Here is a 21,141-nt window from a genome sequence, read left to right as displayed (position 1 = left end):
GCAACATCACTCATCTCCCATACACATCTGCTGACAGTTATGAACACAAGGCAACAGTTTGATCATCCTGAATATGCTCTTCGGTTTTTGCTCTAGTGTGCGTGCCATCATGGCTTTAAATTATTTCATTCAAGGTTTTATACGGGAAATATATGGATAGTTTGAGGAGGTTGATTTGGCAAATAGAGTGTAGACGCCATCCCTTTTGAGCATTTTGTAAGAACAACACTTTACGCAGGCACTAGTGGCAAAGTTTAAATAGTTGGTGTACGAGATCACTAGGCAAGAATCTGCTGTGTGTGTGTGAGAGAATGGGAGTTGCATGTTTGTGACACTATCAGTGGAGGCTGTTGAGGGGAGGACGGCTCATAATAAATGGCTGGAATGGAATGGTATCAAACATAAGACAACCACGTGTCTGATACCATTCCATTCCTGCCATTATTATGAGCCGTCCTTTCCTCAGCAGCCTCCACTGTCCTGTATACATATAAATACCAGGGGAGCGTTTCCACCCTCCCAAAATGTTTCCACTACTAGCCTAGCAAAGTAGCATCACTCATATTTAATAAATACGCCTATGTGTCCCAAATGGCAACCTAATCCCTATGTAGTGCACAACTTTAGACTAGGGCTCATATAGTGTAGTGCACTGTATAGGGAATAGGGTGCCATTTTGGATACAGACAATGAGGTCTTCCCTTTGGCCAAGTAGACTCCAATGATGTATATAAACACAACTTCTCTATGTGTGTGTCTATATTTACATACACACATCTATATTTATGTGAATATGTACATCTATGCTTGTCTATGGTGGACTCAAGGTCACCATGGTGTCAACATTGCATACAGTAAGTCTAAGGTATGATTAATGTCTGCACTCACTAACTGTAAGTTGCTCTGGATAAGTCTGCTAAATGACTAAAATGTAAAAGTAAGGCACCGTCAACAAAGTATACCAGGGTTCTTGTTAAGGAGAAGTGCATAACATTTCCATAGAAGCCATTCTTCAATGGATTCTGCGTCTGCTGTTTTCAGTATTATCCTTTAAAGCGGCAATCAGCAGTTAGAAACAATAACAAATCCGTCTCCCCACCCGTTTCGGTAAAAAGCTGAGGGACGGGGCTCAAACTCATAGAGCTATGGATGCAAGGACTGACCATCCATGATATCAAAATCATAGTTTAAACCATGTTGAGGCTAAATAGTGTCTGTTTACAAACATTGGAGTAAAACAAGCCTATATTTTGGGTTCCGATGGGGTACAACAGTTGAACTAACCTCATGAGGCATTTATAAGTTATATTCTTCCAGAATCAAATTGGTACATATCATTAATACGTCAAAAAGAATGTAACTGCAGATTACCACTTTAAAAGAAGCAATTGATGAAATCCCAAGTATTGTATTGTTATCAAGTGCTTAAGTTAGTCCTGTATGATTTATATTTAAAGTCAGTCAGATGACTTGAAGTAGTAATCTATGAAGTGCCAAAGCAGCCTTGGACCTTGGTGGACCGGAGCTACACAGCCGTAGCCCTGGGTTGTGTTCATTAGCGCACACCACAGCAAAACTTTTTGCAATGAAAAACGAAATAAGCATTTGCCTGATGAAAACCTTCCAACTGTTTTACTTGTTTTGAAAGCAGTAACTCCCCTCAATGTACTCTGAACATTTCATGAAATGTATTCAAAATAGCTTCTGAAGTTCGGTAATTGTGTGTTAGTTAATGTCCATATGTGGCCGTTTTTTTCATTTCCTGAAAAGTTTTTGTTTTCATTAGACAGCAATGATTTGTTATTGGACAAGTCCAGGTAGTCCCTCCAAGTTTCATTTGGTTTTCTTCCATTTGGTGCCTAATGAACATGACCCAGCTGCAGCACTGAGGGTACTGAAGTCAGTCTTGGCAGCAAGAGGTAATTCATGAATTACTATACTTTTAACCTTTAGTAGTACAAAGCAGGGAGAAGTCTCAGACTCAGAAAGACATATAGGTTCTAAAAGCATAGCACTGGTGTAAACATTGGCTGGAGGGAGTTTCAAAGCCATGGGAAAAAGTAGGCCAGTGCAGTGCACACTTTGGGAGAAGGGTGGAGAATTGGTACACATCCTAATTTATCATCTCCTGGTTACAGCCTGGTTTCAACTCATCCAGGTGCTATAGTAGATGTATAAAATATGACTGAAAACTCACTCAATACATAATGACTGGATAGGAACATGCATATTACACAGAGATCAGTTGAGCAAACAAGCCTTATGTTTTCAACGGGCGGTTTAATGTGCGGTTTAATGGTTTTTTCCTCTTGCTTTTTATGGCTTTAGCTTGACTGTTATCAGATAGACAGGGTTTAAGAGTTATGAAAAAAAGACTTGCAGCTTGCGTCATAAATGGCACCCTATTCCCTATATATATAGTGCACTAGCCTTATGGTCCCTGGTCAAAAGTAGTGCACTATAAAGGGAATAGGGCGCCATTTGGGACGCAAATCCAAGTATGCCTACGGCTCCTGAAGTGGGACAAAAACCCAGCAGTTTACATAGGACATTAATAATAAGGCTTTCTTGGGCATTTGGCTTTATAATAGTTGGCTTATCCTGTAGAATTCAGTAGTCTCACGATACACTGGTCAATTAAATAAACATACTTTTTTGACATTGAATAAAACGTTGTGCTTGCATGTCATCATAAAGATAATTGTGCTAAATTGAAAACAAAAAGATAAAATGTTTTTAAAAAACACACTATACAGCCATTCGAAGAATTCAAAATGGCGCTTTGACTATCTAGTATGTACAGATACCAGAGGAGGCTGGTGGGAGGAGCTATAGGAGGACCGGCTCATTGTAATGGCTGGAATGGAATAAATGGAACCGAGTCAAACGTAGTTTGCATGTTTGATACCGTTCCATTCAATCCAGCCAATACAATGAGCCGGACCTCCTATAGCTCCTCCCACCAGCCTCCTCAGACATATACACATTCTCCTTCCTTCTGGAACACAAAAGCAGGGGATTAGAGTTCTGAACCGAGAGGGGGAGAAAAGAACACAGATTAGCTGAAGCAAGCACTGGCCCCACCCACGAGAGCTCTCATTGGCCATTTTCGCATATCCCACATCATGTGACCTCCAGTCTCCCATGTCATGTGACCAGGCTCTAACTATTGCCCCTCCCCCTCAGCTGCGCCCCTGGCACAGGGTAGAAGTCTCCCTTTAACCACATCATCCTTCACCAAGGTGATGAGATAACATGTCAATCTGAATTATTAGTAAGCAGACCTGGGTTCCAACACTATTTAAAACCACTTCAAATACTTTATCGGTCTGTGCTTTCATGTTGTTTCCCTGTTGCAAATGAAACCAATAGAAAAGTTGGCTGAGTGCAAGCCCTGCCCACCCGGCACTCCAGACAGACAAAAGCCAAAAACGCTGAAAGTATTTGAAAGATTTCAAATAGTATTTGAACCCAGGTCTGGTGGTAAGGAGCTTCCACCTCCTTCCATACTTCTATCCCAGTAATAGTGGTGAAATTGCCCCTTGGCCTAGACGCTGATCTTGGGTCAGTTTTGCATTTTCCCCACTAATGGTTAAGGTTAGGTTTGGGGGAAGTGAAGCTGATCCTAGATCTGTACCTAGGGGAAACTTCACCCCGGAGCCCCTCAGTAGTTGGGGGGTTGGTAGTCCCCCTGGGGTTGGGGGGTGGGGGTGAAGGGGGGTTGTTGGAAGTCGTCTGGGGCGCTGGAAGGGTACGGGGAGTAGGTGGTGGGGGTGTAGGCCGAGGGGGCGTAGGTCGAAGGGTAAGGGGTGTGCTGCTCCGGCGGAGGCTCGGCGTAGATGTTCTGGGTGACATCGGCGACGCCGCGGCGGTATCTCCCCAAAGCGAAGTAGGTTAGGATTCCCTGTTGAGACAAAGAGGAATCAATTAATGAATCAATTAATTAATGAATCAGTCAGTCAGTTAATTAATCAGTCAGTCAGTCAGTTAATTAATCAGTCAGTCAGTTAATGCATCAGTCAGTCAGTGTGGTGAAGCTATGAGCAGGCCATAGTTTAGCTGTAGTAAAGAAGAGCCAGTAAAGCAGCTATAGATGTAGTGACAGTCCTCCTCACCCAGGTGGCGATAGAGAAGAAAGAGAAGGCGATGGTGGCGCGGGCAGCGTCCTGGGGGATTCCTCTGACGTCAGACGTACGACCCCATTGGCTAGCCAGGAGGCAGAAACACACAAACCACAGGAACGTCCACACACCTGATACAAACAGACAAGAAGCAAGGAATATATAATGTACTTATTTACACTACAACTACCTACAGGGTTATGTGCATTAGGGCACACAACTGAAAATGTTTAAAAAAAAGTTTAGCAATGGAAAACAAAAATGAGCATTTCTTATTGTCCATTCAATGTAGTCCCTCCCCGTTTCAGTCCGTTTTCTTCCATGTGGTGCTCTGATGAACAAGACCCAGGTACCGATGCCTGGAAGCTCTTTCCTCACACGACAACCCTAGGTTCACACACACAGAGACACACAGACCTCCCCTTACCTGAGAATCCCAGGTCGGCCAAGACAGCGTACTTCCTCTCCTGTGCGTTGCTCATCAGCGGCAGGTAGGCGTCCAATAAGAGGAAGCCAAAACAGGCCAGGAAGGCTAGAGAAATAAAGAGATACTTTATTGAGGCAGTCAGGAAATGAGGTGGGGGTGGTCAGGCAAGTGGGAGACGCAGTAGAAAGGAGGCAGGGATTGTATTATGAGTCGTATTATGAGACTTGTGCCGGGGAGTGTCAACACTACACCATAGCTCTGAATAAAGAAATACTTTCTATTGTCGATAGTCACAAAGACACTGACATTTGTATTTTTCTGTTATCTGAACCCAGGGCACAACGGCAGATGCCATCTAGGATCCTGGTTGCTGCCCGGCCCTCACCAGATTTTTCCCTTTCAGGGGTGAAGTTTCCCCTAGGTGCAGATCTAGGATCCGCTTCCCCTCCCCCAATCATAACCATTAGTGGGGGAAATGCTTAACTGACCCAAGATCAGCATCTAGGGGGTGACTTCACCCAACACCATTTTCCAGTCAGCACTGGGATTAGAACCTGCAACCCATAACCTCTAGGCTACTTACCTATGACACCGATGCCAACGGCGTAGTGACACGCCGAGTCATTCTGGTTGAAGACGCAATGCGCCTCGTGGCTGTGCGCCTTGTTGACAAATCCCTCCGCCGTGATGCAGGCAAAGACCACGATGGCAAAAATCTAAGAAAGAAAAGAGAGGAAAGTTTCATTTTGACTGTTTTGACTGTTTTGAGGAGCCTGTTTTGACTGTTTTGAGGAGACTGTTTTGAGGAGACTGTTTTGAGGAGACTGTTTTGACTGTGACCTGCATGTTTATTTGTCCATCTGTCTTATTTATCCATCTAGTCATCTATCAACGATGGGGCCAGTAGAAACATTCAATGAGAGGAGAAGAGAAGTCTTCTGAAAGATATTCTAACAGGCGACGGCATCCACTTATGCCCTCTCTTTTTCCATTCCACTGACTGTGAGAACAGAAGAACTAGGGTCTGATGCCAACACCAGGGTCGTGTTCGTTAGGACAACGGAAAACCTTTTACAACTGAAAACGAAAATGAACACTTCTTATTGGACGAGTCCAGGAAGTCCCTAGTTTTTTTTCTCCATTTGGTGCCTAATGAACCGGACCCAGGCCTCGGTTTTCAGTTCAGTTCCAGTCTCTGTCGTGTTACTGGTCCACCACCGTCATGTGACCCAGCAGCACGGACATACTTGTGACCAGAAATGCCACCATTTTCCTCTTCAAATATTAGTGAGAGAGAGAGACAAAGAGAGAGAGAGACAAAGAGAGAGAGAGGAGTTTCCATTGAGAATGGGATGGAAGAGAGAGAGCAAGAACAAGAGAGAGAGAGAAAATAGTGTATCTTTCCAGTGAAAGAAAGACAACTAGAGAGAGGTACAGATAGTTACTGGGGAGTTCCAAAAAGAGAGAACTGAAAAGTGAAACAGAGACAGAAATAATTCAACAACAGCAGAGAGAGAGTGAGTCTGATGACTGAGGGAAGTGATGGGAGAGAGAGAGAGAATGTTGTTTATTTCACTTGCTTTGGCAATATAAACACGTTTCCCATGCCAATAAAGCCCCTTTGAATTGAAATTGAATTCAACAACAGCAGAGAGAGAGAGTGCTGACTGAGGGAGAGAGAGAGAGAGAGAGAGAGAGAGAGAGAGAGAGAGAGAGAGAGAGAGAGAGAGAGAGAGAGAGACAGAGACAGAGACAGAGACAGAGACAGAGAGACAGAGAGAGAGAGAGAGACAGAGACAGAGACAGAGACAGAGACAGAGACAGAGACAGAGAGAGAGACAGAGAGACAGAGAGAGAGAGAGAGAGAGAGAGAGAGAGAGAGAGAGAGAGAGAGAGAGAGAGAGAGAGAGAGAGAGACAGAGACAGAGACAGAGACAGAGAGAGAGAGAGAGACAGAGACAGAGACAGAGACAGAGACAGAGACAGAGACAGAGACAGAGACAGAGAGAGAGAGACAGAGAGACAGAGAGACAGAGAGACAGAGAGAGAGAGAGAGAATTCAACAACAGCAGAGAGAGAGAGTGCTGACTGAGGGAAAGGAAGAGTGATGGAAGAGACAGAAACAAAGGATGGAAACAGTGTGAGAGAGAGCACCAACAGATGATAACCCACATGTTATTTCCTTCACTCTGTTGATGTACACCCCTACGCCATGTCATACAAGAATGGTGTGAGTGTGTGAGTGTGTTTGTGCGAGCAAGCGTGTGTGTGCGCGTGTATGAGCAAGTGTGTATGTGATGACGAGTGCGTGTTCTACTGCGTACGAGAGGGTCCTCGGAAGACACTGCCAGAGACAGCACTGGAGAGAGGGGGGCTAGACAGGGTATCACCTTACCTCCCACCTGCCCGTTTCTGCTCCCACCGTTAGGGAGCGGGGAGGAGACGGGGTTGTGTCGACAGAGGGCACATTCTGTCCAGACCTAGGCTGCGTCCCAAATGGCTACCTATTCACTACATAGTGAACTTATTTTGACTAGAGCCCTATGGGCCCTGATCAAAAGTAGTGCACTATAAAGGCATTAGGATGCCATTGAGGTTGCAGTCCCCTACTGTGTTACACTGTTTACAAGTTGGTACGCTACACTGCTCAGGCTTACAGACCAACTAGACTGACGGTTTACAAAGTATGGCTCTGGTATTATCTGTTAGTGTATGTCTCTGTGTGGAGGAGACTGTTGAGCAACAGACATCTTGATGGTATGTAGCTACAAGATATTATTGAACAGGGCCTAGGGATATCTGGTCTTGGTTAGATATTATTGAACAGGGCCTAGGGATATCTGGTCTTGGTTAGATATTATTGAACAGGGCCTAGGGATATCTGGTCTTGGTTAGATATTATTGAACAGGGCCTAGGGATATCTGGTCTTAGTTAGATATTATTGAACAGGGCCTAGGGATATCTGGTCTTGGTTAGATATTATTGAACAGGGCCTAGGGATATCTGGTCTTGATTAGATATTATTGAACAGGGCCTAGGGATATCTGGTCTTGGTTAGATATTATTGAACAGGGCCTAGGGGTATCTGGTCTTGGTTAGATATTATTGAACAGGGCCTAGGGGTATCTGGTCTTGGTTAGATATTATTGAACAGGGCCTAGGGATATCTGGTCTTGGTTAGATATTACTGAACAGGGCCTAGGGATATCTGGTCTTGGTTAGATATTACTGAACAGGGCCTAGGGGGTATCTGAAAAGTGCACAGGTGTCTATGCGCGCTGGAAGATCCCTAAAACTACAATCTCTACCATTAGGCCTGTCTCTCTCTTCCTCTTTTGGAAAGTACCTCTCACTGCCTTGTGGTGGATCAACATGACACATTACAACATGGCTGTTGATTACCAACCAAAATATTTTGCTATTTCAAAGAATAGGCCTAATGTTGAGAAGAAAAACTATTTCTCAGAGTTTAATTTGTGAGCGTGATTGTCATTATTGGACAAACAGGCCCTGGTATCTCGTAATGCAGAAGTGTTGTCCCATTACGTCCTTTGTCCAATAACCTCAACTGTATCAGACAGTGGAAACAGTGTTCACTAAGTTTCACTTCAGCTAGCCTAGTTCAAGGTGTGTGAATCCTTTTAGTCTCATATATACTTCTGCTTTGTGTGTGTGTGTGTGTGTGTGTGTGTGTGTGTGTGTGTGCTCTAAACAATAACAACACCTGCTGCTGCTGCTACCACATGCATCACATGGGGGTTTGTTAGTTCCCCTCAGTCTGTGTGTGGGTGTTAGTGACCTCTTCAATACATTGTCAGTCCATGTGTGACATGACACAATGAATCTCCATGTAAGCCTAGTTGGAAGTGTAGCCTAGGCACATAGCTAGGCCTAATCAAGTTATCATGGCAAAAATGCAATGAATTGCAAATAATTCCCGCTTCAATAGTATCATGATTGTTGTTGTCAATACGGTTGGCAACAGTTGCACGTCCACGTGAGCAGCTGTGCTTTGCAGTGTCATGACATCAACTGCAACATTATACATCTATCAAAAGGAATACGAGTCGACAATAACACATTGCCTAGTATGAAGTTAAAGGGCTATCTGTGGTTTAAAATATTGGGGATGACCAGATCAACATTTAACACAAACTGCATAGTTCGCTCAGTTGCGTTTGAAATGATACAAAGTGACAGGTAGCCAATATGTTAACGTTACGGCTCTGTGTCAACTTCCTTGAAGCATTCTAGTCAATAAGTAACTCAAGTTATTACTCTGTGTTTCTTTGTCAAACTCACCCAACTCAAGAAGCGCACGATAGTGTGCGGTTGTTTAGCAAACTTCTGAAAGTCGAAGCCACCGCCTGCGAGCGAAGCTCCGTACGCACTAGCGCCACCAACTCCCCCGGTCTCCTCCATTTCTGTTGCTCAACTTCAGCACAAGTCAGAAGACAAGCATACGTTGATTTAGCCACGAATCTTCCTTGTAACAGAGATAGCTAGGATACCAACCGCCTTCTTGTTTTTTCGCCAACGAGTTTCCTGAAAGTAAAAGGACGCCCCACCCACCCGTAGCTTGCTATCTCCCAAGGGGCCGTCGTGAAATTTTTATTTCATACAGAAGTGAACAATATTGAGACGATGTGGCTCACTTGGTCATAAAAATTGTCATATGGTTCTCTTTGTGAAAACATTGCAGACGGAAGAAGTCATAATTGGCTATCCACTTTTATTCGAAAAAAAAAAACTATAATTTGGCTGTCTTGTAGCAATGGACAGATAGCTCTTATAGTTCATTGTATCCAGTGGTCTATCTCTCTCAGCGTATCCCCCTCCTCTCAATTCAATTTCAATTCAATTCAATTCAATTCAATTTAAGGACTTTATTGGCATGGGAAACGTATGTTAACATTGCCAAAGCAAGTGAAGTAGATAGTAAGCAAAAGTGAAATAAACAATAAATATTAACAGTAAACATTACACTCAGAAGTTCCAAAAGAATAAAGACATTTCAAATGTCATATTATGTATATATACAGTGTTGTAACTCTCTCTCTCCTATCAATTCCGTTTCAATTCAAAGGGGTTTTCTTGGCATGGGAAACATGTGTTTACATTGCCAAAGCAACTGATATAAACAATCAACAAAAGCGAGAAGACAAAACAATATTAACAAAAAACTATTAGAAATGAACAGTAAATATTGCAGTCACAAAGGTTTGAAAAAGATAAAGACATTTCAAGTGTTATATTATCAGCTATGTTAAGTGTTTTAGCAATGTGCAAATAGTTGTAGTATGAATAGTAGGGGAAGATAAATATACATAAGTATTGGTTGTATTTACATTGTTGTTTGTGCTCCACTGGTTGCCCTTTTCTCATGGCAACGGGCCACAAATCTTGCTGCTGTGATTGCACACTGTGGTATTTTGTGGGTCTGTGTAATCTGAGGGAAATATGTGTCTCTAATATGGTCATACATTTGGCAGGAGGTTAGGAAGTGTAGCTCAGTTTCCACCTCAGTTTGTGGGCAGTGTGCACATAGCCTGTCTTCTCTTGAGAGGCAGGTCTGCCTACGGTGGCCTTTCTCAATAGCAAGGCTATGCTCACTGAGTCTGTACATAGTCAAGGATTATAATTTGCTCTGTTTTTTTTGGTTGATTCTTTCCAGTATGTCAAATAGTTATCTTTTTTTCCCCTCATGATTTGGTTGGGTCTAATTGTGTTGCTGTCCTGGGGCTCTGTGGGGTCTGTTTGTGTTTGTGAACAGAGCCCCCGAACCAGCTGTCTGATGGGACTCTTCTCTAGGTTCATCTCTCTGTAGGTGAGGGCTTTGTGATAGAATGTGTAGGCATCGCTTCCTTTTAGATGGTTGTAGAATTTAACAGCTCTTTTCTGGATTTCTTCTTCAGTTCCTGTTGAAGCTGCAGCCACTCATCTGTCGAATCTACTTCCCCCTGTGGATCAGTGACATCAGTCTGATTGATTGGTTAATTGATTAATTGGTTAACTGATTCATGGTGGATGGACGGATGAATGGATTGATTGGTTGATTGATCGGTCAGTTGATTCATTAATTGATTGGTTCATTGATCTAGGCTACATTACCTGATCTGAGTCAACGATTCTGGCTGCTCTCACCACTCCCTCATCCTCCATGTATTCATCTTCATCCTTCATGGGGAGAAAAGGGGAATATTTTACACTCTGTGGGGAAGTTTGAAATTAACTTGAATGTGAAGTATGTATTTATTATCTTCCCACACACACACACACACACACACACACACACACACACACACACACGCACACACACGCACACACACGCACACACACGCACACACACGCACACACACGCACACACACACCTACCACTTCGTTATCACCCTCGGCCACCATAATGCAGCGACCCAGGAACTCTTCATCATCACCAGACACCATTATGTTGTGCATCTCCAGACCCAACCTGAGATCCAACCTGTGAGAGATGGAGGAATACGGGGATGAATATCTGTCCACTGTAGTGGTTGGAAATACACCTGGTTAAACAGGTGAGATCTCAGGGCTGAGATTGTTATGGGAAGTAAATTTACTTACGTGGACTTTTCGACATAATACTGTATTTTCCCTGTGGGAAAAACAGGCAACAGGGTTAGGGTTAAGATATTAATTGGAGTGGAGTAAAAAAGAGAGAGGGGGAGAGACAGAGGACAGAGACAGACAGAGAGACAAACTGAAAAGACAGAGGAGCGACAGAGACAGAGAGACAAACTGAAAAGACAGAGGAGCGACAGAGACAGAGAGACCAACTGAAAAGAGAGAGAGGAGCGAGAGAGACAGAGAGACCAACTGAAAAGAGAGAGAGGAGCGAGAGACAGAGAGACCAACTGAAAAGAGAGAGAGGAGCGCGAGACAGAGAGACAAACTGAAAAGAGAGAGAGGAGCGAGAGAGACAGAGAGACAAACTGAAAAGAGAGAGAGGAGCGAGAGAGACAGAGAGACAAACTGAAAAGAGAGAGAGGAGCGAGAGAGACAGAGAGACAAACTGAAAAGAGAGAGGAGCGAGAGAGACAGAGAGACAAACTGAAAAGAGAGAGAGGAGCGACAGAGACAGAGAGACAAACTGAAAAGAGAGAGAGGAGTGAGAGACAGAGAGACAAACTGAAAAGAGAGAGAGGAGCGAGAGACAGAGAGACAAACTGAAAAGAGAGAGGAGCGAGAGAGACAGAGAGACAAACTGTAAAGAGAGAGGAGCGACAGAGACAGAGAGACAAACTGAAAAGAGAGAGGAGCGAGAGAGACAGAGAGACAAACTGAAAAGAGAGAGAGGAGTGAGAGAGACAAAAGAGAGAGGAGAAAAAGAAAACAGTGTAAACTCACGGTACAGCAGTCCAATGAAACAACAGGCAGTCACCAAGGTAACCAGGAAGAGGAAACAGCCAAACACAACAGCCACCACCGCGGTAGGGAGGTGGTTCAACACTGGCAGAGGAAGAAGAAGAGGTAAACAAACAAAAACAACTTCAAACATCTGAATACAGGCTTTGATTGAATTACAAACAACCATTAACCTTTTGTAGAGCCATATCTCTGTGACAGACAGACACTCAGACACACACACACACACACACACACACACACACACACACACACACACACACACACACCCACCCACCCACCCACACACACACACACACACTTTGTAAAATGTACCGCTGCCAGCATGGGTTGGAATCCAGCCCACTGCTCTTTCAGCAATCTCTCTCTATCCAATAAAAATACAAACAAATATATTTAAGAAAAAAGAAAAGATTCATCTCAGACCAAACCTTCTCTATCGATGTACCTCTCCTCACTGCTGATCACCGTAGTGCCATTAAAGCTGTCGGTCACCTCACAATGGTACGTTCCAGCACTGCTCCACCCCACAGACAACAACAAAATGGATTGCTTCGGCTGGTTCTCAACCCAGTAGAAGTCTCCACGGCCTTCTAGAACAGTTCCGTTGAGGAACCAGCGGTACCAGGGCAAGGTTCCCCTCTCCACAGAACAGTAAAACCTCAGGCCCACAATGGAGAAGTTCTCTCCCACGTCGGTGTCGTAGTGCATCGTCACAGCGCCACCTACTGGAACTGGGATGGGGTGGGGGTAGATATAGCAGCGTTCCAAATGGCACCCTGTTCCCCACATAGTGTACTACTTTTGACCAGAGCTAAATTTGTGCACTATGTAGGGAATAGGGTGCCATTTGGGACGCAAACATGAAATTATGATTTTAAATTTATGAGAATTGAGAAGTCCTTATAATGCTTTGTAGTGGGTCTTGAGTGCTGAGAACAGAACTACAGGTCAAATCCTTTCTTGAAACAGACTGTCGGAAAAAGAGACAGACAGAGAGACAGACAGACAGACAGACAGACCTACCAATGTGCATGGCCGTCAACTGACTGTACACCACCCGGTCTCCATTCTCCGCCTGACACTGTAGAAAGCCCATGTGGAGATCTAGAACCACTGGAATAGTGAACCTGGCAAATCGCTCGTCAACTGTCTCCGTGGTGACGAACTCTGACCTGTTGTAGAGGGAGAAGGTGATGGGCGGAGTCCCCTTGAGTGATTGACAGGTGACGAGGGCAAAGTAGGTTCCGTCTCCTTCCTTCAGTACCGAGAAGAAGAGGTCTGGTTCAGACACGAGCTCTGAAAGAGAGGAGAGGATGGATGGAGAGAGAGAGTTTTGAACAAGATATCATCTGAATACAGGGTTTGATTGAATACAACCCACTGACAGACTTATGACAGAAATTATTTTAGCTGTCAGGAGCTTTGAGAAATACGCAGGGTGAGGTTTTGCTGACCGCGGGACCTGACCAGGGAAAACTCCTGCCCTAGATACGAGAGATAGGGTAACTTTGTGGAAAACGCCCCCCTTAAGGGAAATGTCTATTTTCTGACTGAAAAAAGCAACGTTTGGTAAGACTTAGATATGTGCATACTGGCTAACATTTTACATTTAGCAGACACTTTTATCCAGAGCAACTTATAGGAGCAGTTATGGTAAGTGCCTTGCTCAAGGGCACAGACAGATTTTTCACCTAGTCGGCTCAGATATTCAAACCAGCGACCTTTCGGTTACTGGCCCAACACACCGTCTCTATACTTAGGCAAACACATTTTGAAGGGAAATAAGTGGGCAGAATTTTTTGCGTCTGTGTTCTTCAATAAAAACAGAAACTTTAGAAAGGGGGTGTTTAACCCGTCTCCTCCCCTTCAACTACACTGATTGAAGTGGATTTAACAGGTGACATCAATAAGGGATCATAGCTTTCACCTGGAATCACCTGGTCAGTCTACGTTTAAATTTTTAGTCATTTAGCGGACGCTCTTATCCAGAGCTACTTACTATAATGAGTGCATACTTTTTTGTACTGGTCCCCCTTGGGAATCAAACCGACAACCCTGGCGTTGCAAGCGCCAAGCTCTACCAACTTAGACACAGGAAAATGTACAACTTATTTCATGGAAAGAGCAGGTGTTCCTAGTGTTTTGTATGCTCAGTGTATACAGAATATAGAACGTTTATAGATCTAACTTCATCAGATTTAATATGTAACTTTTTCTAAATGAGAAAAATATTAGATCAATGTACCTCAAAATCGTTTTGTTGGATTGACTTAAAAAGTTGTGATGAGACGGATGACATTTTTAGTTGAGCAAGACTAGTGGCATCCAGGGAAAGACTAGTGCAATCCAGGGAAAGACTAGTGACATCCAGGGAAAGACTAGTGACATCCAGGGAAAGACTAGTGGCATCCAGGGAAAGACTAGTGGCATCCAGGGAAAGACTAGTGGCATCCAGGGAAAGACTAGTGGCATCCAGGGAAAGTGTTGGTGACATAAAGTGGTTTCTGTGAGAATTACAGGAGGGAATTGTGTTTAACCCTGGGGGGCATTTAACCCCAAGCCACCCTAATTCTAGCTCCGGGGTGAAGTTTCCCCATAGAGCAGTGGTTCCCAACCAGGGGTACTAGGACCCCTAGGGGTACTTGGCCTATTCACAGCGGGTACTTGAGAAGACTCATGAGACCATAGGCCTACTGGTAAAATGCACATGAGGGGTACTCCGGGCCGAGCAAAATTCAGTTGGTGGTACAGTCACCGAAAAGGTTGGGAACCACTGCCATAAAGAATGATAGAGGACTCTTCTTTGTATCGGTCCCATTATGGCATCTGTGAGCGCACGGGCAGCGCCATAGATGCCATCTCCATATTGAAGTAGTCAATTTTCTTCTTCTACTACTTCTGTGTGTTGGTAAACAAACTGAAAGGTTGCATACTGCCACCTGGAGTGTGTTGTTTGAACAGGTATAAAGCGGGCTCCCGAGTGGCGCAGCGGTCTAAGGCACTGCATCTCACTACAGACCCTGGTTAGATTCCAGACACAATCCGGCCTTGATTGGGAGTCCCGTCGGGGTAGGCCGTCATTGTAAATAAGAATTTGTTCTTAACTGACTTGCCTAGTTAAATTAAATAAAAAAGCCAAGGTTGCGGATTTACTGTCAGCTGCAGTTATGGAATGTTTGCTCACGAGCATCATTCATTGGCTGATGACCTGGATGGAATTATGGTGAAATTCCTCTATGTTGCTGCCCATGCTAAACTAGGCTTTTGGGCACTAATCCCCTATCTCTATGAGTTTCCCCTAGGTACAGATCTAGGATCAGCTTCTCCTCTCCCAAGCCTAACCTTAACCATTAGTGGGGAAAATGCTAAACTGACTCAAGATCAGCGTCTAGGGGCAACTTCACCCTACACCATAATTATGTGACACAAATTACCCCAGACCTCTGACCTTTGACCTTGATGACCTGGGCGATGCTCCTGGAGGAGTAGACATTGGTAAGGTTGAGTTGGTTGGTAGCAACACAGGTGTACACCCCACTGTCCTGGGGAATCATCCTGTAGTAGTGCATACAAATACAGATATTGTCAACAATATTTCCAGTGAGATTTCACATATTTTCAAGAAGCTAAATAATAAAAACTTGACGAAGGTCTATGTGACTGGAATTATGTATTTGTCAATGAATGTTTAATCTGAATGTATTCACAGTGTGTATCAGTTCTCGTCAGTTTTTACATATCCAATGCACCAATGATCTAAGATGCCTCTTCAGGTGGGCAAAAGTGAACCTCTTCAAGACAAACACAAGACAGACATATAGAGACCAGACAGCCCAGTGATAACAGACCATCCACAATACAGTACCTGTAGAAGAAGAGTTGTTCCTGTGCCTGATAGTGTAAAGGAGACAGGGGGAGGGGCTTCCCATCCACCAGCCAATGGTAGGAGACATGGTTCCCTTTGGTGATGTTACAGCGTAGAGACAGCGGCTTCCCTTCGTAGAACTCCACAGACCCTGACTGGACTACAACTTCCGCACCATTCACTGGTACTGTGGGAGAACACACAGAACCATAATGTTGTGTTCTAATTCTAGGAAGACATTTTAGATCTGTGAACATTTTTAGTTCTATGAAGACATTGTAGTTTGTATAAATACATTCAAATTCTATGAGGACATTCTAGTTCTATGAAGACGTTTTAATTCTATTAGGACATTCTAGTTCTATGAAGACATTATTGTTCTATAAAGACATTCTAGTCTAGTTCTATGAGGACATTCTAATTCTTTGAGGACATTCTAGTTCTATAAAGACATTTTAGTCTAGTTCTATGAGGACATTCTAGTTCTTTGAGGACATTCTAGTTCTATGAAGAAATTGTAGTTCTACGAGGACATTCTAGTTCTATGAAGACATTGTAGTTCTATGATGACATTATAGCTATATCAGGACATTCTAGTTTATGTGGATATTGTAGTTCTATGAGGACATGGTAGTTCCATAAGGACATTATAGTTCTATAAGACATTCTAGTCTAGTTCTATGAGGACATTCTAGTTCTATGACGACATTGTAGTTCTATGAGGACATTATAGTTATATCAGGACATTATAGTTCTATGTGGACATTCTAGTTCTAGAGGACAGAGGCCACAAACAAGCAGGAAACCATACAAATTGTTAGTTTCTCAACCTCTTCATGACGTAACTCACCTGACCACTCTGAGGAAGTGTCTGCTGCTGACAGTGGACATTATCTAGTTCTATGTTCTATATTCTAAGTATTCTAGTTATGTGAGGACATTCTAGTTATATGAGGACATTCTAGTTCTATGAGGACAAAACAAAGTATTTATACAGGACCTACGACTCACCGACTACTCTGAGGTAGTGTCTTTGGCTGACAGTGGGTTGTATTGCTGTGTTGTTCTGGACGCTGGCCACACACACCAGGTAGCCCTCGTAGGAAGCAGTGATGAACAGAGGGAAATTGGCCATCTCACCAGACAGAGCACTGTGGAACGCTAAGGTCTTGGACCGGTCACCTTCCCTGAGGACAGATTACAGTAATTGAGTGGATACATAACATTAATAATTTATTGTGTTCTTTATATGGCATTACATTGACAGGGCTATGTAGAACCTTAAAGCTGCAACATGTACCTTTTTGGGCGACCCGACCAAATTCACATAGAAATGTCTCAGAAGCGGTAGATCTGTGCTATGTTCACTATTTCTATGCTTCCCGTTCTTAAGTTTTGTTTTTGCATCTTTTACTTTCGGTTTTGTACACCAGTTTCAAACAGCTGAAAATACAATATTTTTGGTTATGGAAAATATATTTCACAGCAGTTTAGAGAAATTGATGATAAAAATATTGTTGGGGCTGTTTTGTTAGACTTCAGTGCGGCTTTTGAAATGTATCGATCATAGTCTGCTGCTGCAAAAACGTATGTGTTATGGCTTTACACCCCCCGCTATATTGTGGATAAAGAGTTACCTGTCTAACAGAACTCAGAGGGTGTTCTTTAATGGAAGCCTCTCCAACATAATCCAGGTAGAGTCAGGAACTCCCCAGGGCAGCTGTCTTGGCCCCTTACTTTTTTCAATCTTTACTAACATATTACATTTTAGTCATTTTAGCAGACACTCTTATCCAGAGTGACTTACAGTTAGTGAGTGCATACATTTTCATACTAACAACATGCCACTGGCTATACACGTCAGCTACTACAGCGACTGAAATGACTGCAACACTTAACAAAGAGCTGCAGTTAGTTTCAGAGTGGGTGGCAAGGAATAAGTTAGTCCTAAATATTTCTAAAACTAAAAGCATTGTATTTGGGACAAATCATTCACTAAACCCTAAAGCTCAACTAAATCTTGTAAAAAATAATGTGGAAATTGAGCAAGTTGAGGTGACTAAACTGCTTGGAGTAACCCTGGATTGTAAACTGTCATGGTCAAAACATATTGATACAACAGTAGCTAAGATGGGGAGAAGTCTGTCCATAATAAAGCGCTACTCTACCTTCTTAACAGCACTATCAACAAGGCAGGTCCTACAGGCCCTAGTTTTGTCGCACCTGGACTCGTGTGGTCAGGTGCCTCAAAAAGGGACTTAGGAAAATTACAATTGTCTCAGAACAGGGCAGCACAGCTGGCCCTTGGATGTACACAGAGATCTAGCATTAATAATATACAGTCGTGGTCAAAAGTTTTGAGAATGACACAAATACTAATTTTCACAAAGTCTGCTGCCTCAGTTTTGATGATGGCAATTTGCATATACTCCAGAATGTCATGAAGAGTGATCAGATGAATTGCAATTAATTGCAAAGTCCCTCTTTGCCATGAAAATGAACTTAATCCCAAATAAACATTTCCACTGCATTTCAGCCCTGCCACAAAAGGACCAGCTGCCATCATGTCAGTGATTCTCTCGTTAACACAGGTGAGAGTGTTGACGAGGATAAGGCTGGAGATCACTCTGTCATGCTGATTGAGTTAGAATAACAGACTGGAAGCTTTAAAAGGAGGGTGATGCTTGAAATCATTATTCTTCCTCTGTTAACCATGGTTACCTGCCAGGAAACACATGCCGTCATCATTGCTTTGCACAAAAAGGGCTTCACAGGCAAGGATATTGCTGCTAGTAAGATTGCACCTAAATCAACCATTTATCGGATCATCAAGAACTTCAAGGAGAGAGGTTCAATTGTTGTGAAGAAGGCGTCAGGGCGCCCAAGAAAGTCCAGCAAGCGCCAGGACCATCTCCTAAAGTTGATTCAGCTGCGGGATCGGGGCACCACCAGTGCAGAGCTTGCTCAGGAATGGCAGCAGGCAGGTGTGAGTGCATCTGCACGCACAGTGAGGCGAAGACTTTTGGAGGATGGCCTGGTGTCAAGAAGGGCAGCAAAGAAGCCATTTCTCTCCAGGAAAAACATCAGGGACAGACTGATATTCTGTAAAAGGTACAGGGATTGGACTGCTGAGGACTGGGGTAAAGTCATTTTCTCTGATAAATCCCCTTTCCGATTGTTTGGGGTATCCATAAAACACCTTGTCCAGAGAAGACAAGGTGAGCGCTACCATTAGTCCTGTGTCATGCCAACAGTAAAGCATCCTGAGACCATTCATGTGTGGGGTTGCTTCTCAGCCAAGGGAGTGGGCTCACTCACAATTTTGCCTAAGAACACAGCCATGAATAAAGAATGGTACCAACACATCCTCTGAGAGCAACTTCTCCCAACCATCCAAGAACAGTTTGGTGACGACCAATGCCTTTTACAGCATGATGGAGCACCTTGCCATAAGGCAAAAGTGATAACTAAGTGGCTCGGGGAACAAAACATCGACATTTTGGGTCCATGGCCAGGAAACTCCCCAGACCTTAATCCCATTGAGAACTTGTGGTCGATCCTCAAGAGCCGGGTGGACAAACAAAAACCCACAAATTCTGACAAACTCTAAGCATTGATTATGCAAGAATGGGCTGCCATCAGTCAGGATGTGGCCCAGAAGTTAATTGACAGCATGCCAGGGCGGATTGCAGAGGTCTTGAAAAAGAGGGGTCAACACTGCAAATATTGACTCTTTGCATAAACTTAATGTAATTGTCAATAAAACCCTTTGACACTTATGGAATGCTTGTAATTATACTTCAGTATACCATAGTAACATCTGACAAAAATATCTCATAACACTGAAGCAGCGAACTTTGTGAAGACCAATACTTGTGTCATTCTCAAAACTTTTGACCACGACTGTACATGTCAATCTCTCCTGGCTCATTTATGTATTTCTGAGAGGTATTGACATGTTGAATGCACTGAGCTGTCTGTTTGAACTACTGGTGCACAGCTCGGACACCCATGCATACCCCACAAGACATGCCACCAGAGGTCTCTTCACAGTCCCCAAGTCCAGAACAGACTTTGGGAGGCGCACATTACTACATACAGCCATGACTACATGGAACTCTATTCCACATCAAGTAACTGATGCAAGCAGTAAAATTAGATTTAAAAAAACAGATAAAAATACACATTATGGAATAGCGGGGACTGTGAAGCAACACAAACATAGGCACAGACACATGCATACACACACACGATAACATACGCACTATACACACACGTACACATGGATTTTGTATTGTTGATATGTGGTAGTGGTGAAGTAGGGGCCTGAGGGCACACAGTGTGTTGTGAATGTATTGTAATGTTTTTAAAATTGTATAACTGCCTTCATTTTGCTGGACCCCAGGAAGAGTAATGGGGAACCATAATAAATACGAATACAAATACAATGATTCTCTACACTATACATGCTTGTTTTGTCACATAAACTGAAATTAGGTGAACTATTAGAATTTTAACAACCAGGAAATGGCGGAGCGATTTCTGCATAGTGCATCTTTAAGGTCTTGTCTCATGTGAGTTTCAAATTGACCCCTAGAACCCTACCCCCCTAGTCACTGCAGTGGATTGTTTAGCTTCATCTTGCCTTCTGATATATTCATATTGACAACACCTCCTTTCAGATCTCCAGTAGTTAGGGGCTTAGGGTAGATATTGTAGCGATCTTAACCAAACACCTAGCAATCTCGTCAAGAGGTTCGCAATCAGATCTCGTGGCGTAACGACTACGGTTCTGGGTTGACAGGCGCTGGACCCGGGTTTGAATCTCGGTCAGGGCTAACCTCTTGAATTCGCTACAATACAGCAACTCCCACCTGAATAGCTGGTAGAGGATGGCCTCTTCTTTAGGGTAATGGGGCACTTCACACTGGAATTCTTCTACTGTCTTCTCTAGGGCTGTTGAGGGGCCGTACAGCAACGGTCTGCCTAGGACTGAGGCTCCTGGGACGGGGAGGAGGTACACAACACAGTCAGACACACTCACACACACACACACAACTACGACAATGGCACTAAACTTACTTGTCTCCTGGCACAAGGTGTAGAAACCTTCAGAGAAGAAGACAAAGAAGACAAGCTGTTGGTATTCTATTAAATAATCATCTGAAAGACATGATAACAAGTACTGTACAACTCACCCAGTAAAACTACTACTGTTGTTCTGAAAGTAGTCATCTTCTCTCCTTCTTATCCAGAAAACATCAGACTGGAAATGGAAGTTTGTTTTTGACTGAAGAAGCAGCTATGGACTTGCATTCATGTG

General features: G+C 43.5%; 2 protein-coding genes across 3 annotated transcripts in view; both read right to left on the bottom strand.

Moving 5' to 3' along the window:
• Positions 1–2,279: 2,279 nt before the first annotated feature.
• On the bottom strand, positions 2,280–9,102 carry syngr2b (synaptogyrin 2b). Of its 2 annotated transcripts, XM_084190975.1 has the most exons (6): positions 8,852–9,102; positions 5,132–5,264; positions 4,549–4,653; positions 4,116–4,252; positions 3,756–3,904; positions 2,280–2,829 (listed from the first exon to the last, which is right to left on the bottom strand). In XM_084190975.1, the coding sequence occupies exons 1-6, from the start codon at positions 8,969–8,971 to the stop codon at positions 2,787–2,789; spliced, it is 687 nt and encodes a 228-aa protein (XP_084047101.1). In that variant the 5' UTR covers positions 8,972–9,102; the 3' UTR covers positions 2,280–2,786. The 2 variants fall into 2 exon arrangements, with proteins under 2 accessions (XP_084047101.1, XP_084047100.1); XM_084190974.1 differs by lacking the exon at positions 2,280–2,829 and having other exon boundaries at positions 3,583–3,904.
• A 1,148-nt stretch (positions 9,103–10,250) lies between these two features.
• Positions 10,251–21,141, bottom strand: part of LOC311115837 (Fc receptor-like protein 5) — a 10,979-nt gene continuing 88 nt past the window's right edge. Inside the window, exons 1-13 of the mRNA XM_084190960.1 lie at positions 21,017–21,141; positions 20,901–20,927; positions 20,693–20,819; positions 16,830–17,005; positions 15,819–16,005; positions 15,402–15,508; positions 12,977–13,249; positions 12,382–12,684; positions 11,933–12,034; positions 11,150–11,180; positions 10,925–11,030; positions 10,661–10,726; positions 10,251–10,509 (exon numbers count right to left, since the gene is read on the bottom strand). The exon at positions 21,017–21,141 is cut by the window's right edge and continues 88 nt beyond it. Of these exons, the coding sequence (XP_084047086.1) occupies positions 10,417–10,509; positions 10,661–10,726; positions 10,925–11,030; positions 11,150–11,180; positions 11,933–12,034; positions 12,382–12,684; positions 12,977–13,249; positions 15,402–15,508; positions 15,819–16,005; positions 16,830–17,005; positions 20,693–20,819; positions 20,901–20,927; positions 21,017–21,053 (1,635 nt within the window). The 5' untranslated portion in view covers positions 21,054–21,141 and the 3' untranslated portion in view covers positions 10,251–10,416. The remainder of the gene's footprint in view (positions 10,510–10,660; positions 10,727–10,924; positions 11,031–11,149; positions 11,181–11,932; positions 12,035–12,381; positions 12,685–12,976; positions 13,250–15,401; positions 15,509–15,818; positions 16,006–16,829; positions 17,006–20,692; positions 20,820–20,900; positions 20,928–21,016) is intronic.

This window comes from Coregonus lavaretus, assembly GCF_964263955.1.
Source record: "Coregonus lavaretus genome assembly, contig: HAP1_SCAFFOLD_959, whole genome shotgun sequence".
Lineage (NCBI taxonomy): Eukaryota > Metazoa > Chordata > Actinopteri > Salmoniformes > Salmonidae > Coregonus > Coregonus lavaretus.
The sequence above is the reverse complement of the archived record's forward strand: the minus strand, read 5'-3'. Positions and strand labels throughout refer to the sequence as shown.

Excerpts from the sequence above, each read along its gene's own strand:
- syngr2b (XM_084190974.1), bottom strand. The coding sequence starts at position 8,971 with ATGGAGGAGACCGGGGGAGTTGGTGGCGCTAGTGCGTACGGAGCTTCG. Across the intron at positions 5,265-8,851 it reads TCGTGCGCTTCTTGAGTTGG|ATTTTTGCCATCGTGGTCTT; the intron begins GTGAGTTTGACA and ends TTTCTTTCTTAG. Across the intron at positions 3,905-4,115 it reads TCTTCTCTATCGCCACCTGG|GGAATCCTAACCTACTTCGC; the intron begins GTGAGGAGGACT and ends TTGTCTCAACAG.